At 36.7% G+C, this 19,975-nt stretch overlaps 2 protein-coding genes across 2 annotated transcripts; one reads left to right on the top strand and one right to left on the bottom strand.

The window, feature by feature from the left end:
• Nucleotides 1–107: 107 nt before the first annotated feature.
• LOC137962461 (FHA domain-containing protein FHA2) lies at nt 108–11,876 on the bottom strand. Its single transcript, XM_068809338.1, has 3 exons — nt 11,125–11,876; nt 1,866–2,023; nt 108–748 (listed from the first exon to the last, which is right to left on the bottom strand). The coding sequence occupies exons 1-3, from the start codon at nt 11,741–11,743 to the stop codon at nt 539–541; spliced, it is 987 nt and encodes a 328-aa protein (XP_068665439.1). The 5' UTR covers nt 11,744–11,876; the 3' UTR covers nt 108–538.
• A 5,748-nt stretch (nt 11,877–17,624) lies between these two features.
• On the top strand, nt 17,625–19,675 carry LOC137962452 (PLASMODESMATA CALLOSE-BINDING PROTEIN 3-like). Its single transcript, XM_068809325.1, has 3 exons — nt 17,625–18,006; nt 18,149–18,182; nt 19,292–19,675. The coding sequence occupies exons 1-3, from the start codon at nt 17,670–17,672 to the stop codon at nt 19,554–19,556; spliced, it is 636 nt and encodes a 211-aa protein (XP_068665426.1). The 5' UTR covers nt 17,625–17,669; the 3' UTR covers nt 19,557–19,675.
• Nucleotides 19,676–19,975: the final 300 nt, after the last annotated feature.

The raw sequence follows: 19,975 nt of genomic DNA, 5'->3' as shown, positions 1-19,975 counted from the left end.
TTCTCTTGCTGGGATGTCCATGGAAAATGAGAGAGAATATGGAAGAGAAAATGGTTTATTCTCTTCCTCTCCCTTTTTATTTTAATTTATTTTCTTTTTTATTACACGTTTTAAGTTAGTATTTTACATAATCTTTGTAAATAGTTGAGTTTAAAAAGAAGCTTAAACCTAGTACGATTCAGAGACCCTGTGTATAGAACGGCTGGTTGAGCTACCCAGATTGCCAACATTCACCTTCGCAATATTGACATGAAAAGGCCAAGTCTACAGTTAGTTTTCAAACAGCCAGGTATCAACGCCAAAACAAGAGGAAAAAAATTACATGGTGAGTATGAACACTTATATCAAGTTGATCTTCCTAGTAAGCTTCACAACACCTCAGGATGCCCTCCCATCTCGGTAACGTATATTTTGCTGTCAACTGCCCCAATAGATGGCCATTGAGAAGTGAGAAGACTCCGTTTGCTCTGAAAAGTAATCTGTTCATCACTCCTCCATAATGTTTCAACAAGATTTGCAGCACAAGGATGTTTGAATTTCATGAAAGCAAGGAAACCAAGGAGACGAATTCTGATGTTACCCGTCCCTTTGATCTTGTGTTAATGACAAAATGCTCTGGGTATTTTCTGAGTAGTGTCAGGAGGCCAAACCATGGTCTACCTTTCGTTTCTGCTGAAGGCCAATCCTCTGAGGCAAGGTATTTCCTTACCCTACTGTGATGCCACACACTGCCATACTGCTCTACAAGCTGCACCATGAACAAGTGAACAAACAAATCGATTCTCAAAGTGTCCTTTTTGGTTTTGAAAAATATAACATGATACAAGGAACTTCAAAGTCCTTTTCTTCAATTGATTGTGGTGCTCTTGAATTTTCCATGCATTACACTTCATTCTCTCAGGAAATGTCATTTAATAGAAAAGATCTTCTGAAATTTCAGTTTTTAAGGTTGTATAAAAAAAAATAAAAAATTCACTTGTTATAAAAGAGAGTTTTCAGGGGAAATTGATTTTTAGATCTCTTTATCACAAAGCTTTATGCGGTTCACCTAATCATATTGAGATTACTCTTTTCCACACAGAGGACTACTTTAGTGGTTCTTCCCATAGAAACAGTGAAATAATTTTCTCGTTGGACACCACTTTTGCACCATCACTAATGGAGCAGTCAAGAGCACAAACTCAACACTTGGACAAGTCTAATGTATTCATGACAAAGTGCCAATTCATTAGAAACACCTGCTAAACCAAACAAAAACTACTTTCATTTCTGCAATTTAAAGGCAGTCATTTGGAGGGACAAATTAATGCTATTTATTGCCATCCAAAGCCTTTGTTCTACCTTTGAAAAAGTTCAAGGCAAATTCATAAAATTTGCTTTAATTTCAGATACCCACCTTTTCTCTAAGAACAGGAGTATCTAACTTTCTATTTTCTATTACCTTCTCTATAATCAAATAATCCACCGAAAACATATGATAATTAAACAAGAAATGACTAGAGCAGTCAAAGACTAAATCGCATTATGTGCAAGTTAACTTCAGGAATGTTTACCAATAAAAACTACTCTACAAGTTTAAAAGAAACACATCAGATTAGACTGAAAAGGTATCCGTTTATAGAGGTCCTACAGTCATAAGACACACATACTTGGTCATCCTAGGAGACTAGAAGAGAGCAGAGCCGGAAAGAACAGAGGAGAGAAACAAATCACCAGTCACAGCTTGCCACATCCGCAAGAAGACATGAATCCCATTATGAGTGCAGTATGCAATTCTTTTTCTCTTATACACATTTTCTGGAATAAAGTTTATACTATAAAAAGACCTATAAATACCAAAAAGTTCCAAACTTGAAGAATCTAACCTGTGCATGGAGTTTTGCCATAGGCATCCACTCTCCCGGCCCACAAAGATCAGAAAGCACAGTTGCCACAGAAGAGACCACGTCTTTCTCTTCCAGCTGCAGAAGCTGATGATTGTCCGCTTCTCTATCAGCTCTTGATCTTGAATCTGACTTTTTATCTGACAAACAATAAAACAAAGTGACCTATTTAGTAGAAATCCAAGTTTTTGAATGCTTAGCCAATGGATAGACTTTCAATGCTATCTTCTGGATGCAAGCATAAAGTGGGAGATAAGGAACATAAAATGCTTAGGTACTTTCCTCTTCACATACGATCCTTTTATAGACATCTCACTTTTCAAATGTCTCATGCATCACGGTACTCCAAATTACAAAGAAATAGCACTTCCCATAGATTCATCTTTGACAAAACTACCAGACACCCAAAATGCAGGTGCTTCAGAAAAAAATGTAACAGAACATCACAGTTTTAAACCAACAAACTGGTGTAAGCTTAATAAATTAACACAATTTCTAGTCACCTTAGAAAATGATACGGTTGACCCTTACACTTTATTTATAGTTGCACATTTCATGTTTATGAGATTGATATGAACTCCAATAGAAAGAAAAAAAATTAGGACTCCTACAAGGAGTCTTCTTCCTTGATGTACTCAAACACTACAAAGAGATGCCCCTCTTATTTTACATGATATACTCTAACACTCCCCCCACAAGCTGGCAAATGTAGATCATTGATGCCAGTTTGAAATAGTCAGATACCTAGCTTGCTGTAGACAGATGACAATTGATTTTGAAACTATGGTGACTACTCCTTCAAGGAGGCATTGATGAAACATGTCTTGTAAATATGACTTTATTCACACCTTGTTCACAAAATTTTCTTTTTACAAAGATTCTAAGGTTTGTATGACAGTCTGAACTTTGCAATTGTCAACTAGATTTTTGGATCAACTTTCATCACTACCAACAAATTTATACAGGAACTCCCCCTCAAGCCGGGAAGTATACAATATGTAATCATAGCTTGGAACTGAAAAAATATAACCATACTAGGAGACCTCAAACTTCCTTCTTCACCCCTTGAATAACAAGTATGAAAGAATCATCCCATGTACCTCACACTAAGGAGACCAAAAATCAAAACAAAGTATTAAACTAAGATACCACAATGACAAGGAACGGTACTAATGCTTGGAATTGTTATTCAATCCTATGTTTTGCAGATCAATCAGAGACTAAATAGAATTCTACAACTCTTCACATCGACTACATAAATTTAAAACTTAATCATTGCTGAAAGTTTCAGCGATGCTAATAACATCAAGATTCAAGGTGAAGTCAAATGAAAACCCTGCTAGTTCTGCCTAAACCATCACATGCAAAATACCAGGATCAATTTCAACAAAAATAGAAATTTAATGACTGAGCATAATTTTTTCCACTTGGGAATATTCTAGCATTGTTTTTTTAACTAGGTGACACATAAAATCTGTGGCAATGAAACCTCACTCATTTTTTGGTAGATCAATAAGGATCATCCCATCCAGATCTTCATGCGTGATCTGAGCAAAAAGGAGACAATCCAATTGGTATGTCTAACAAAGATGAGCATTTGATAGTGTCTAAATCAAAAGACAATGTTGACTCTACACCAGAAGAACTATCCTACCACAGAAAATTACGAATTGAATGATATTAATGGAACGCCCTAAACTTGCCTCTGAAAAGTTTTAAAAGATTTTTTACCTCACTTGAAAATCTAGAAGTTCTCCAAAGGTAGCAAACATAAGTTCCCTTCATCGTGTCACAAAAACTTAATCCACCATTCTTCTCTATCATTTACAGGTTCTAGTGCTACTTAGACCTTCATAAGCTTTTCCTCATGACTTCCATCTATGTTAATTTAAACTTTCCTCCATTTTTTATCAGAGCCTCTGCTGACATGCCTAGGCCACCACGTAACACACCAGAACAAAATCAAGACACTCTTCGCCATCTATCAAGCCCCTCTTAACAGTTATAAGTTGATTTCCATTTTTGAGTTTCCTACATTTTTTTATGCTGCTTGGGTAAGAACAATAGCTGCATGGACTTCCACATTCTCATATCTGCTATTCTGTTCCTCCATAGATGATATTGGTTCTTGCTCACATGAATACTCCATTGTGTTCTATCTTGCTGGGTTGGCTTTCTTAAGTTCTTCTTCCCACTTCAATCAAGCCAATATAAGTTTATGAGCTACCAGTGGTTCAGCGGACATCTCTTCTGATTAAATGTTGTAAAAAGTGGAAGGAAATGGACAGTAAAACCAGAACCAGTTGCCTGTCCAGTCTTACATGGACAGACCCCTTCTTTGTGAAAACTGGCTCAGCCAAACCATTTCCATGGGATAGCATCCATCTTCTTCTGCAACTCTTTTTTCTTTTCTTGTTTTTGTTTTTGTTTTTGTTTTGTAGGGCAGTTCTTAGTGCAGAGAAATATCAACGACAAATACACATGGGAGGGAGAGGAATAATTCCACATCAAACAGCTACAGTAAATGTGTCTCCAACTGCTGGAGAATGGCCGGAAGCACCATCTTTAGGACTAATATCTGAAATACGATTAGCAATTCTCAAAGTGTGCTGCCAAGATGTAACAAATTAGATCATCAAAATCCATTACTTCCTCGAAAAGGTAAGCAAATCACTAAGAAAGACAGGAACTTCCTCTTCATCTGAGCGATAAGACCAGCTGAGTCTTCTTCTACTACTACCAGAGAGTAGACTTTCAGGCAGAACAACTTAAACCCTTGTAGGACTTTCATTTCAGCTTCCACCAAACGACAAATCCCTATGGGCCCAGAAAATGTGAGCAATACAGAACTTACATAATTTTTAAAAACTTCCCCTGCTCCAACTAGCCCCAGGTTACCCAGCAAACTCCCACTAACAGTTAACTTAAGCTAACCCACAGGAGGAGCAAATAGAGGTGAGGATGATTGAGAGGCATACGATTTAACATGGCCACTCAAAGAAGGCAGAAGCCCATAAGCACCATAATTGATTTAAAAGTTGTATAATGATGACAAAACAAACTATATCTATTAAAATCTCAAATAAAAAGATAACAAGAGTTATTTATTTGTCTACCATATATTATTATACATTCTAGTAAATTTAAAAAATACGATGATATTGTACCACTATGACATTCAAAAAAAAAAAAAAAGAAAGAAAGAAAAAATTGTACCACTGCAACAAGCATCTGAACCTAGAGACCAGCCACTGGTCCAATAGCAGGTTCAGTTCTTGAAATATTGCTTTGAACTTTTGCTCCACTAGGTTGCCATGTGATACACGCAAATGATCTCCAAACACCTTTCTTAACTTGTGATACATGCAAAAACTTTTGCTTCAATCTTTTTCTCCACTAGGTTGCCATGTGATACTCTGAAAAGTTTCCAGTGTCAATTTCTGATATAGCTTTTGCTTGATTTTCACCACAACTACCCAAATTTTCTCAGTGATGCTACTCACATCCTCAATAAATACAATTGTTATGCCATCCAACCTTGTGCCAGAATCATCAGTACTCAATTTGCCACATTATAAGATGAATCCTGCAGAGTATGCTGAATTAAAGAGACAGTAAATGAATAATTACGCAAAGGCTTCATTAGGGAAAGCCTTAGTCCTTGTGCAATACCCACCCTTCTTATCCCAAGAAAGATGGGAGTTGGTACATGTGTGTCAATAGTCGGGCCATTAACAAAATTACTTCAAGTATACATTTCCAATTCCTCGACTTGATGATATGCTCGACATGGTGAGAGAATCTTAAATATTTTCTAAGATCTATTTAAAAAGCGGCTATCACCAAATCTGCATTAGACCTCAGGATGAGTGGAAGACAACCTTCAAAACGAAGGATGGTCTATATGAAAGGTTAGTCATGTCCTTTGGTTGACTAATGCACCAAGCACATTTATGAGAGTTACGACCCAAGTGTTTCAACCATTCATTGGTCAATTTTTGGTTGTCTACTTTGATGACATTCTCATCTATAGCACCTTATTCATTTGGGGAAGGAGTTTGCAGTTTTGAGACAAGAGAAACTTACATAAACCTTAAGAAATGTGCCTTCATGAGCTCTCAAGTCATCTTTTTGAGTGCTATTGTGAATGTCATGGGTGATGTGCTGACCCCGAGAAAGTAAAAGCCATTAGAAATTGGCATGAGCCATCTAATGTAAATGAGGTTAGGGGTTTCCCTGATTGGTGACTTTTTACTTTGAGTTTAACCGGGGTTTTAGCACCATTATGGCTCCCATTACTAATTGCATCAAAAGAGGAGAGTTCAAATGGTCTAAAACCGCATCAAAAGGTCTTGGTTGATATAAAGAAAAGGATGACTGAAGCACCTGTACCTCAGTTCCCTAACTTTTCTAAGGTCTTTGAAGTTTCATGTGATGCCTCTAGTATAGGCATTGATGGGGTTCTTAATGAAGAGGCACATCACTTTGCTTATTTTAGTGAGAAATTAATGATGCAAAGCAACATTATTCCACCTATGATAAGGAATTTTATGTGATAGTCCAAGCTTTACGATATTGGTGTCACTATTTGCTACAGCAAGAGTTTGTTTTGTATAGTGAACATCAAGCCCTTAAATACTTGAACTCTCAAAAAACGTTAAGGCAACAACATGTCAAATGGATTTGAATTTCTCCAAGAATAAACATTTGTTCTCAAACACAAAGCTGTTGTTGAGAATAAACCTAGTGATGCACCCAATCAAAGAGTTGCTTTATTACATTCCATGAGTGTGAAGGTAATAGGATTTGAGTTTTTTAAGAGTGAGTATATGAATTGTAAAGATTTATACCACCCATTTGAGGAATATCTAGTTGTCAACTCAGATTTCACCATTCTTGATGGGTATTTATTTCAAGGGAGTTAGTTGTGTCTTCCCAATACATATTTGCATGATTTGTTGTTTGGGAGTTGCCTGCAAGTGGAACCGCAATACACTATGGTTGTGACAAGACCATTGCGATGGTGGAGGATAGGTTTTATTGGCCTAGCCTCAAACAAGATGTGGCTCAAATTACAACTCAATGTCTTATTTGCTAAATAGCTACAAAAAGGAAGTAAATACAGACTTGTACACACTACTACCTGTGCAAACACCCCTAGGCAAGATACTAGTATGGATTTCGTGCTTGATTTTTCTAAAACTACTAGGGATCATGATTCTATCTATTTTTTAGTGGATTGGTTTTCTAAGATGGCACATGTTATGACATGCAGTAAAACCTATGATGCTTTCCACATTTCAAAGATCTTCTTTCAAGAAGTTTTCCGTATACATGGTCCTCCAAAAACATAACGTCTAACAGAGACATGAAATTAGTGAACCATTTTTAGAAAAATCATTAGAAATGCTAGAAACAAGGTTGCAAGTTTACTCTACAATCCATTCCCAAACTGATGGGCAAATGAAAGTGGTTAATAGGAGCTTAGGCAATCTTTTGAGGTGCTTAGTTGGTGAATATATCAAAAGTTTGGATTAAGAACTCCAGGCTGAATATGCTTATAAAAATTTCACCAATCGTTCTAGAGGATTTAGCTCATTTTGGAATTGTGACAAGACACCAACCCAAAAAACACCTTGACCTCATTCCTTCACCTCCAGAACCCAACTTTTGAAACTAGTCAAATCCTTTACCAAATACATCTTTTATTTGCATACTAATATTCGTAGAAAAATCTATTTAAACTATGAAATTTGCAAAGCTTATGCAGATATGCATCGCAACTACAAATAGTTTCAGGAAAGAGGTATAGTTATGGTGAGAATTATACCTAAAAGATTCCCAAAAGGCACTTTTAAGAAATTGCATGCCAAGAATGTTGGTCCTTTCAAGGTAGTGCACATAATTGAAGGTAATGCATACTTCCTAGATTTGCCACAAGATATGGGCATTAGCAATGTGTTATTGAGGCAGACCTTGTTTTGTATGCCCCCAGCCAACACCACCCAATCCTTCCCATATAGTAACTTCACCCATACCTCCTTTTACCCCTCCTCAACCTTCACCTTTTTCAAGTCTAATCCTTTGGTTTCAACACTCTAGAAATCCTTGATCCTTTTGCTTCTTTGCCTACACCTATCGCAAAATTTTCTCATGCCACTCAGAGAGACAAGGTTGAAGATATCCTTGATTAGCAAGTAGTTTCCACTCAAGCCAAAGGGTATAGAAGATATCTAGTTCATTGGTGCAGAAAACATCAGTCCAACAACATTTCATTCATAGAGGAAGAATTCTAAAAGCTAAATCCACACCTTTATGAGAAATACAAGAGCTTTATTTCACCAGAGGAGAACTTCTCCATGTTAGGGAGAATTGATGTGGATCAAGAGTTCTTATCAAGTACAAAAAAGAAAAAGAGAAATGTAACTATTTGACTCAATGAGGAACCCAAGATTTGAATTTTATTAGATAGTTGGTTTAGGAAATTGGGTGGGACGTAATTTTAATTTCCTTTATTTTCAATGGGTTATGTTTTAGTTGGATTTTGTCTTGCCCATAAGAATTATTTGGTTTTATTAGTAATATTTGTTTTTTTGTTTAATGAGACTTTTTAGTGTTGGTATAAGGTCCATTAGGGTCCTTTTAAATTTGAATGCTGGCCCTTAGTTTTAGTCAATAAGATGTTTTAATCTAGGCCGCTAAATTTTAGAGTTGTGGCTAAGCCACCAAAGTCTTGTAATTAGCACTTAATGAATGAAATTCCAGAATTATGTTGCTTGAGTGTCAAGCTATCTCTCTCTTGGAAGTGAATTCCACAAATCAGGTGTGACACTTCCTTTTCTCTTTCTTTCTTTGTTTTCTCTTAAACATTTTATTCCAAAAAAATTATTTTGTTGTATGTTTATTCCAGTTCTATTTCAGTAAGAAAGAAGCCACTTTTTTTGTTTAACTGTAGGTTGGTACTGTGGCAAATCCTAAAGTTGCTGTTTCTAATCTCTTTTGACCTTCTTTACTTCAAATCTCGGTACTTCTTCTTCAAGTTCAGCACTATTTTGCGTCAATTCCAGCCTTTCATGTTAATTTTCACATTCACTGTAGTTCTTTCATCAAAATTTGCTTGTCCTTGTTTGGATTGCCTAAATCAAAGTAGGACAGACCTGAAAAAAATTGCATCCTTTCCACTTCTTAACCTGTTTTGAGCCCTTCTGAGTTTTATTTTTCCTTTGCCCGCCCCCCAAATTTGCTAGAAATTTCATCCCTAAGGTATTTTCTCCTTTAGTTAGTACTTGTTATGCATGTTTATAGTAACTTTAATATATTTCATTATTAGCATGTTTATAGTAGCTTTAATATACTTCATTGTTATGCATGTTTATGTTAGCATGTAAATTAATATATTCTATTCCTGATTTGCTCAGTCAGCCTCTTTGTGACCTCATTCAGTACCTATTAGAACACTAGGGCCAGAAATCATTGCTATCCTGCATCACACAGCTCATTGCAACATCTTGAATTGTAGGATTTAAGTATGTTATCACCTCTCTTTTTCTAAAATCAAATTTAAGTCAAGATCCTCGTATTTTCATGGCATAAATAGTTCATGTTTGGATCAAGAATAACTATGTATCTGCTTTACAGTCCTTTAGTAAGTTCATCTAACACCACCACACATCCCACAGATATAGTATAGTGGTAAATATGTTTCATCCACTTCCTTCTATAAGATTTAAGTGGAGCAATGTACAGCCAGCTGGCAAAATTTTGCAGTAATTTCTTTATCAACATTCAAAATCAAAACTGCTGAATTTATGGAAAAGATAAATACTTCATTGACTTATTATTATCAGTGTACATGAACCTTTATTTATAATAGAGAAACGTAGTAGAGTCTAATTACAATTAAACTACCTTTGTCCCAATTACACCCAAACTCTAACACTTAAAGATAAGTCCTAGCATAATTAAATAACTCAATATAAATAGAAGACTAACATGACTAAAACACCTTTAAACTGAAACTCCTCTATGAGACCTACTTCCATAATAATTGTAGCTCTGTTAGACTTCTTATTGTGTAAGACTTCTTATGCCACCTCACGTGATCATGGTGGGTCCCATATCTTATGGGCTTGGGCCCATCTTCCAACACTCTTGGATATGTGGGTCTTCCTTAGCCTTATGGGCTTGGGCCCATCTTCTAACACACTTGGATATGTGGGTCTTCCTCGGTTGTGTGGGTTTGGGCCCATCTTCCAACAAAAACGATCTAACAGCTTCAGTATTTAATTTTAGCACTGTACTCACACATCCCACAGATATAGTATAAAGGTTTATGGGTTTCATCCACTTCCTCCTATATTAAGTGGAGCAATGTACAGACAACTGACAAAATTTGCAGTAATTTCCTTATCAACTTTCAAAAATCAAAATGATCTAACAGCTTCAGAATTTAATTTTAGTATCGTAACATAGTATAGAAGTAAATAGGTTTCATCCACTTCCTCCTATAAGTGGAGCAATGTACAGCCAAATCGTAAAATTTGCAGTAATTTCCTTATCAACTTTCAAAGTTAAAACTATCTGCCAGCTTCAGTATTGTAGTCAAGGGTAAATCCAACTAAAAAGTATGGCAGGCCCCCTAACTGTAGGTTCTCAACCAGAATCACCAAGAAAGATGATACAACCATCTCAACGAGACACATTCAACAAAAATTGTCAAAATCATGAACTCTTCAAATCTCTGACTCTCAATTACACAGCCAGGTCATGACATTCAAAGAAATGAGCCTCCTCGAGAAGCCAACAGAGCATAGTCAACTTAATGTGTTCAGGCTACAGTACTTCTGAACATTACACATTGAAGAATGATCCTCAAGCAATATTTCCTTGATCATCGAATACAGAAATCGACCCCACATTTCATTAACACCCCAAAGAACAGAGAGCTCCGAAGATTAGAACCCAAACACCCCGAGTTCATAGACCAAAATAGTCTAAAATCAGCCGAAGGGAAATAAAATTGGAAATAAATCAAGCTACTAAAATCCACTACACCACAAGCACCTTTTTAACCAATATTGTGACAGGAAAACAGAGAACAGAAGTAAATAACAACACTAAAAGCATTTCTAATCCCTGAAGACAAAATACTAGAAAATTACCGCACAACAAGATCATGGAATCAGAAAGAAAAGAAAAGCACAAATAAACTAAGTAGCAGCAATACGGAACAAAAACTAACCCAATTGCCCTGATGGCCCTGCTTTTGACCCAGGCCCTGCTGCACCATACATAAAACCCTCCTGTCTCAACTTTTTACTTGCACCTCCTCCCACAATCCCGTCATCCTCATCCTCATCTTCCTCATCGACGTAGTCCACCGGAGCAGGCCGCGAGCGCCCCTTCTTAAGGTACAGAGGCGGAGCCACCACGTGCTGGCTAGGCAGCAGGTGCATCGTGGGCGGGGATGGAGCAACGTGCCTCACAGACCCTCCAAGAATACTCCGGACAGGCAACAAAAAGTAAAATTTCTTATCCCCAATTTGCAGGAGATCTTGGGAATCGAGCTTCACGGGGGGATTGCCGGGAAGGTGAAGAACTCCTTCCACAAAGCAGCCATTTTTGCCCAGTACCTCGAGAGCAAACCGGCGGCGTTGGAAGTCGTAGAAAATCCGGGCGTGGTGACGCGAGATATTCATGCCTCCGCCGAGGCTGGCCAGATCGACATCAACGGTGGATTTCTTGCTATTGCGACCAAGGACAATCGAGTAGGTCTGCATGTAGTACTCAAAATCCTCGCCTTGAAGCTTGGCGAAGCCAGCTTCAATGTCGCTGCCGCCGGTGGTAGAGATCATCGCCATAACGAGGGGGTATAAGATTCAAATCGAGAAGAATTTCATGAAAATAATGTCAGCGTAGGGCGTAGTAGCAAAGTCGGGGAAAGGAAGCGGAAGCTCATAGAGGAAGCTGAAAGGCAGGAATTTATTCGCCGGAAGGAAGAAGAACGGAAAGTAGTGATTTTCTTTCGGCGAAGATACTCAGGCATTATAGGGTCAGTGTTGTAATTTCAAAATTCACCTATTTCATGAAAACGGATATAAACAGGTAACAATAAGAACGAAATAATGGCTATTTATTATCCGTTTTTAATTACCCAAAACTCATTTAATTACTTATTTTATATTATAATAGACAAGGAATGGTTTGCTACCTCTTTATTTATCCCACAAAAAACTAATAAATAAATTATTAATTTTTTTATAAAATCATAAACACTCATAAATTAACATTTCATAAATAATTTTTATCAGAATAACTAAATATATTATTAAATAATCTTTAGGATAAATATTATATAATCAAGTCATCGATGTCATTTAAACTGCAAGAATATGTATAAATAATTTTAAATAATAATAGAATCACAACCATATATTTAACATTAACGATTAACTTAAAATATATTTTACCCATATCTACGTTAATTCCCTATAGTATAAACTGCCAGAGTGGTTCCATCCACTCTTGTGAGGGGTGGCTTTCCGCACTTACAGACTAGTTTTTTAGGTTGTATTGGTCTAACTTCTTGACATGTATCAAAGTTGGGCACCACGTTCCACGTTCGAATCCCGAAGGAAGCGGTAGGGAAGGGGAACGGTGGGTGTCAGAGCTAGGTGGTTTCGATCCACCTGGGTTAGGTTATATCCACTCTTTTGAGCGGTGTCTTTTCGCACTTAACATACCTCTTTACATAAACAACCTAGAAGGGGAAAAGGAGGGTTGAAATGGGGGAGTAGTAAGAAGTACCCCAATCTAAAGATATTCACCTCTTTAACTATGGTATTTTTTTTAAGTCATACGATAAAAAATTATTTAAGTATTAAAATTTTTAAATATGAATATCACAATTTGTGGAGTCGAGATAAATATGGGAATATTTCCTTGCGACATTGATAAAATGCCTTTGGCACCCATAATATGAATGTAACAATATCTTCTCTACAAGTTTCAATAATGTAAACCTAGAAAATCGTAGAAGCCATCTTTCTTAGAAGTTCCAAGAGGAATGATGGATATCTTCAACTTATTTAAGTAACCAAACAATTAGGGCGAGATGCCTGTTATGGTATCCTTATAAACACAACCATAATTGAATTATCATGTAAAGTTATTCTCAGACATTATATAACGATTTTTTTTATTTTCAATAATGAATTATATAGTTATGTTTCTAGGATTTAAATTATTGTTTATGTGCCCTTTAAACTGTTCAAATTATATACATACCTCTATTACTAAAGTCACTTAATCAACACTAACAGTGGCATGTGGAAAATTAGCAAGTAAGGGCAGGTAAATAATTTTTATTTACAAAGAGTATTGTGTGTTGAAAAAGCTCCAATGGTACTTCTTGTAATTAAAGGATAAAATGACATACATTATAATGATTAAGTGTTTTAAGTTCTTTTCATCTTTACCGTGTATTAGGGTTTCCACCCTTAGTTATAAATAAGACATCTTGGAGAGGGGAGGCTCATACTCGAGCTCTCCTTGTTTCAACCCTAAATCATCTGCTCTTGCCTTCTCTTTCTCTAGCCCTTTTTCTCTTTAAATAAATAGTATGGATGAGCCAGTTGCTAATGATTTTGTTCATCTGCATACAACCAGAGATATATAGGAGACTTATTTTAAGTTATATTCTACTCCTAACAGTCTTCAAAATATTTATAATATTTTCCAAAGACGTGTAAGACAAAGCAAGATGGCAATATATGCGGGCACTTTGCTATAATTTTTGCAAAAGTGGAAATATTGCACAAGCATATTCAATTAACATTGCCACCCAAGAAAGACAAAGGGAAACATTGATCTCTACCATACGCCTTACCAACTTAAAGCCATATCTCGAAGTTGCAAAGACTTAGGTACTTAACTCCTCGGTAAGACCTTTTGATGATGTTTGTACTATAATACCCAAGATTCCAAACATAGAGGCTATCTTTCAGTCAGATTAGTTAGAGAACTCAACCATGTTCTCCCAAGGTAGGGTGAATGGAAACTATGGTAGTGAAAGAGGAAGAGAAGATCACTTTGGTGGTAGAGGCCAAGGAAGTAGTGATTCAATCTCTACCTCAAATTCTAGTCCCAATAGAAAGTGCACTTTTTGCGGCCTAAAAAACCATATAGTTGAGAAGTGTTGGAACTTACTTGGAAAACCACCTCTACCTCAAATTGTAGCCCCAACAGAAAGTGGGGCACTTTTTGTGGCCTAAATAACCATATAGTTGAGAAGTGTTTGAACTTACATGGAAAACCAAGTGTTTACAAGGCTAGTCAAGACTCATCATCAACCACAAACACAAGTAAAGGTACTTCAAGCCCTTCTAAAGGGCGAGTGACTATCATAGAGGAAGTCTATGGTTTCCTAAAGAAATTCAAGACTTTAATGTCCACTCCCTCAAGTACACCTACAACCAAAATTGTTACAATAGGTACATATTCCCTTGCTTCAGGTTCAAGTTCTTCACCTTGGATCATTAACTCTAGAACCTTTGAACACCTCACTGGCAAAATTGGTAACTTAGCCTCCTCATCTCCTTGTGTTACAGACAAGTTTGCATCTATTGCATATGGGGCCTAGACCAAAATTCAAGGTACTCGTACATCTCATTTATCCTCCTCTTTATCCCTTTTGTTCCACAGTTTGCATTGAGTCTTACGTCAGTTAGTCAATTAACAAAAAAAACTCAACCATGAGAGAGGAGGTCTTTACTACCTAGATTTTTCAATTCTAATAGTTGTAGCAACAATAAATTCATATGCAAAACAATGGTATAATAGGCTTGGTCATCCCTCTTTGACAAATTTACAAACTTTGGTTCCCTCCCTTAAATCTATTTCTCAATCATGTTGTGAGTTTTGTGAGTTTAGGAAGCATCACAAGTCTGTGTTTCTTTCAAGGCAAGATAAAATAACTTCCAATTCATTTTCTTTAGTTCATTGTGATCTTTAGAGACCAATTAATGTATCAAATATTTCACAATCGAAGTATTTTTTATATTTTTATGCATGACTATTCACGGGTAACTTGGATTTCTTTATGAAGGATAGGTCAAAAGTTTTTTCTATCTTTGAATTATTTCTATGGTTGAGAATCAATTTAACAAGAAAAAAAAAATCAGATTTTCAAGTCCAATAATGCCCATGAGTATTTCTATTTTAAGTTTCAATCTCTATGTCAAAAGAAGGGCATCTTGTTGAGGTTGCACGAACTATTATGTTCTTTTTGAATGTTCTTCTCCACCTAGTTTTAAACCCTTGATAGGGATGCCAAGACCTTTTATTCCACCACATCAACCTATATTACATGATGAGCTGCCCAATGATATCTCCTCTCCCATTGCTAATAGGAGATTTCATAGCAAAGTCATTGATCGATCATATTTATTATGCATTGCCAATAGGAAATTCTGGCTGATCGATCATTCTATGTACATCGATCAATCAACTAGAATTATCAAACCCAACAGAAGGATATTGATTGATCATACCATCAATCACTATGTCATTTTCTATAAAAAAATATTATTGTTACACACGATTAATCGATCAATACTTTACACTGATTGATCAGTGTAAAGTTAGTTTTTTTTTTGCAAATGGGCAACAAACAGCAAATTTGGCTTGGAAAACTTATAAAAACCCTATTGAATGTCCTTTTGAGAAGTTAACGAGCTTTTATTGGCATACCTACTATATTTTACTCTCAAGTACTTGAAATTCCTTCCTAAGTCATATTTTGAGAAAGAATGGTTTATTTTGCAAAACCATTTCATCCTTTCTCAAATTCCACTCCTTGCATTCATATAGTCAAACTCGTAATCATCACCACTCTGCATCAAAGGCTAGAAGCTTGGACATTTCAAGGAGAAGGTTGTCTCTCCTCAATTACAAAGAGTTTTTAATTCTTTCTTATTTTGTAATTTTTTAGTTTCTTAATAAATTTATGTAGAACCTTGTGAAATCTAGGCAGAAAGACTTGCTAGAGCTAGAATCTAGCTAATCTCATGGGAGATTCTATTGTAATCGTGAATTTAAGCATACATGTGGCTTGAGAGAGAGTCAAAATCTCTTTCTTGAAATTTCTAGCTAATAAAACTATATTAGTGGAATTTCTCTAGCACGGGTTTTGGACGGTGAATACCAATAAGGGAATATCAATAACAAAACATTTGGTGTCATTTGTATGTGTGAATTTTTGTCTTTTTACTTGTATTTTTCATTTACTTAAATTATTTCACACTTAAGTTTCAATTTTTAAAAACTCAATTTATCCCCTTTCTTGAGAAACTACCAAGACTAACATCTATTTCTCTCAAAATAGGTTTGTGAATGATTTTCAAACATAAGTGGTTATTGAATGTTGTAAATTACCAATAAATGCTCACATTACTGTTCTTAACGAGTTTGGAGTGGTATCTATAAGTTTCCTATGCAAAATAATCATTTTTAGTTGTTTTAAGAAAGTCGCAAAAGGTGTCGGCCGATGACTAAAAATGTATGATCAATCAATCATGTGTAACAACTATAGTTCTTTGGTTCTCAAACTTGTTGATCAATCAACGAGTTTTTAACCTTTCAAAAAATTCATTGATCGAGCAACCCAATTCGATTGATCGATTATGCTTGATAGTTCTGGCAATACAGAGTTTTGTATTATCAATCATGCAATAAATTATGATTAATCATGTTTTATAGGCTCAACTAATCGCATTATGCATAATCGATTATGTTTTATAAGCTCTACGACATTGTATTATGTATGATTGATCATACTCAAGTAGGGTGATCAATCATACCTTATGTGAGAGTGTAATTTTGAGCTTTACGTATGGAAACTTAAAAACAATTATATGCATCATTTAAACATGGTTCTTTATGTTCTAAAACTCCAATACTCTTATGTACCTTAGAATAGACGTTTGACGATTGTCCACTTACATTACTAAAGTTCTTGAGGTACTTGATCTTGTGTTTCTTGAAATCCTACATCTGAAATACCAAATTTGTAAATATTAACACAAATGTGGTTGAGTTTTGTTATCATCAAAATATGGATGATGGTCAACCTAGGCCAACAAATAATTCCTATAGTCCAATTATATATTTTAAAATTTTAAATTAGAATTACCAAAATACTCGTGTTTACATCAAAATTACCCATTTGATCGTCTCATCAATTCTCGATTCACTCGTATAAGTATTCGTAGGCAAAAAAACTCTTTTATTCGATCCAATTATAATATTTCATGAATTTTTAAAAATAAATAAAAAATTACTTTTGTACATCAAAATTCCAAAAATGATGTTTTTAGAGTTGGGTCTGAGAGGGAGGAAATCACAACTAGAATGAACACGTGTGAGAAAAAAGAGGGTTTGGGTAGAGCAAAGCGGTCGAGAAGTGGAGAAAATTGACCGGCTCACTCACCCACCCACCCACCCTTCCTACGTGTTAGCCACAGAGCCGGCACAGCCAAAGTGTTACGAAACGGCATAGCTCGTGTAACGTGTTTCGTTTCACGTGTACGTGTGGCGTATCCGAATTCCCTACTCTCGACTGCCGAGGCGCCCCTGCTCTGCGGACTGCTCTCGTCCCTTCTCTCAAAAACGAAAAAGGCTGAGAAAACTCAAAATAAAGCGGCTCCGAGTCTTCTCTCTCTAGCTTTCCTTTTTCTCTTTTCCTCTTTCCTCTTGCTTGGAGTACTTGTTGCTCTATTCTACTCCGCCATGGCTGCCAGTTCCTCTTTCGGAGTTGGTACCCTCTTCCAATCCTGGGCGGTTCTGTTGGTGATAATGGTGGTGGGGCAGCTGGCCGGAGGAGCCCGCGCCTACTGGTGTATTGCCCGCAGCAACATCAGTGAGCAGGTGCTGCAGATGGCCCTCGATTACGCCTGTAGCACCGGTGCTGACTGCGCTCCCATTCAGTCCACTGGCTTGTGCTATCTCCCCAACACCCTGCTAGCCCACGCCTCGTATGCTTTCAACAGCTACTACCAGAGGAAGGTCATGGCACCGGGTTCCTGTGACTTTGCTGGGACCGGTGTGGTCGCAATGAGTGACCCAAGTAAGATGAAGCGTTTGTTCTTTTTCTTTCAGGGCTGTTGAGAAGGGATCGTTTCTGCTCATCTGTTGGCTCTCTTTTATTCTTGTGTTTCTGGGTTCTTGCTTTTGCATTGAAAGTTTTGGATTTCCCCCTTCTAATGCAGGTTATGGATCTTGCGTGTATCCATCTTCTCCTGGGTATGTACTTTCTCTTATTCTGAATTTGAGCCATAAATGCCTTCTATTCTCTTCTTCCTCTTCTCTAAATCGAATTTCTAACGGCTTCTTTCTTTTGCATTCATGCAGCTGCAATGACATGTCTATCTATTTTCATTTTCCCTGTTTTTTCTTTTCTTTGTATTTGTATCAACCCAATAAATCAATGCTTCTTACCCGGCCGCTTTTGCGCTAAAGCCAGCATCTTGAAGCTCGAAATGGTTTCGTTTTCTTTTCTTTTTCCTTTATTTTTTTTACCATTTTCAACTTCTAATGCATGCTGTTTCCTCCTATGGGATTAAACCCAAAAAAAAAATCCATTCTTTCCGATATCACCATTGTTTCCTTTTGCGGGATTGGAAGCATTTTAATTTTTTTTCCCGTATCCTCTGCGTGGTAACTACATTCCTCTCCTCCCCAAAAATCATGAACTGGAAAATTGCCATTCTCAAAGAAAGACTAATCTGTTCTCCATTTTATTTTTTTCTAGCTGTCGGTTTCTTATGCTTTTGTTCCATAAGGTTCGATCTGCGCGTCCTTACTGCATTCTTGTTCTTCTGTTGTTTTCGTAGTAGAGAAAGTTATAGTTTATTGATATGCTTGATTTTTATCTTGGCTCCACATAAAATATGGCGATCTTAAGTTTGGTGATTTTTTTTTTAGAAAGCAATAACTGTTTAAAACTTTAAATTTCCTGTAATACTTTTATGTAAAAAGAATCGTTTGAGAGAGAAGGGTTTCGTATTTCAGTGGTTATATTATCCAGTATGGTTAGTAGGAATAATGGTGATCATCAGAGATCCAGTTGTTGAGATGGAAAGAGGTACTCAGTTTTTTTTCAGGAATAACAAGCGAATATTGAGGCTGCTTCTGCGGCTGCTACCGAAAGCATCCTTGAGCTGGAAGGTTCAAAGATTGAGCCTTTATTTCTGGAAAAAAAAGAAGACTCCGGTTTCTTTTTTTTCTTTTCCCTCACCTCTTTATCATACGGATGATAATCAATCCATACAAAAATATTATAAATTCTTCATGCCCCCATGCTTCTGGTTAAAATCATGATATTGGTAGTTCTTGCCACGTTCTGTTTGCAGCACTGCAGGAGGCTCAGGCACAGGGACCGGCACCGGTCCCGGAACAAATATTCCAAACACACCCGGTACTACTCCTATTGGCGGCGGCGGTAGCCCTGTTATCGGAGGTGGGACCATTATCGGTGGTGGTGGTGGCGTTGGAGGTGGCGGCAGCGGTGGCGGGTTCTCTCCACTGGGACCGTCGGATACGCTGCCTTCTAAAGCTTCAAATTTGTTTTCCTGCTTTCCCACCTTGGTATTCCTTCTCATAACATTTGTTCTATGAATACCGAATGTAAGTAGAGTAGAATGAAAATTTTTTCGTCAGGGGCGAAACAGTTTTGCCGGAGCAGATCTCTGGTTAGCTCGAAACATGCTCTCTTATTCTCAGGAAAAGGAAAGAAAGATGGGTTAAAAAACTTTCATTCTTCTGTGTACTAACGTTTGAGATCTGATAATGTTGCTTATTGGCACCGAGTATTTGAATTGATGAGGGAGGTTTGGTACTGTGGTGACTGTAGCAACGCAAAGGAAAAATTACAGGCGAGAGTCTAAACGATTATTTAAAGAAAAATTTCAATAGAAATATTTGAAAAGCAACGGAAAGAATCCAATGTAGCTCAATAATGGCTCTTAATAAGCAAATATTATGATAAATCAAGTACAAAATATTACACCTAATCCTATGGTGAATCTATCAAGGTT

This window comes from Aristolochia californica, unplaced genomic scaffold (assembly GCF_029961685.1).
Source record: "Aristolochia californica isolate CCGP_79_NKW_82.1479 unplaced genomic scaffold, dmAriCali1.0.hap1 SCAF_1, whole genome shotgun sequence".
NCBI lineage: Eukaryota > Viridiplantae > Streptophyta > Magnoliopsida > Piperales > Aristolochiaceae > Aristolochia > Aristolochia californica.
The sequence above is the reverse complement of the archived record's forward strand: the minus strand, read 5'-3'. Positions and strand labels throughout refer to the sequence as shown.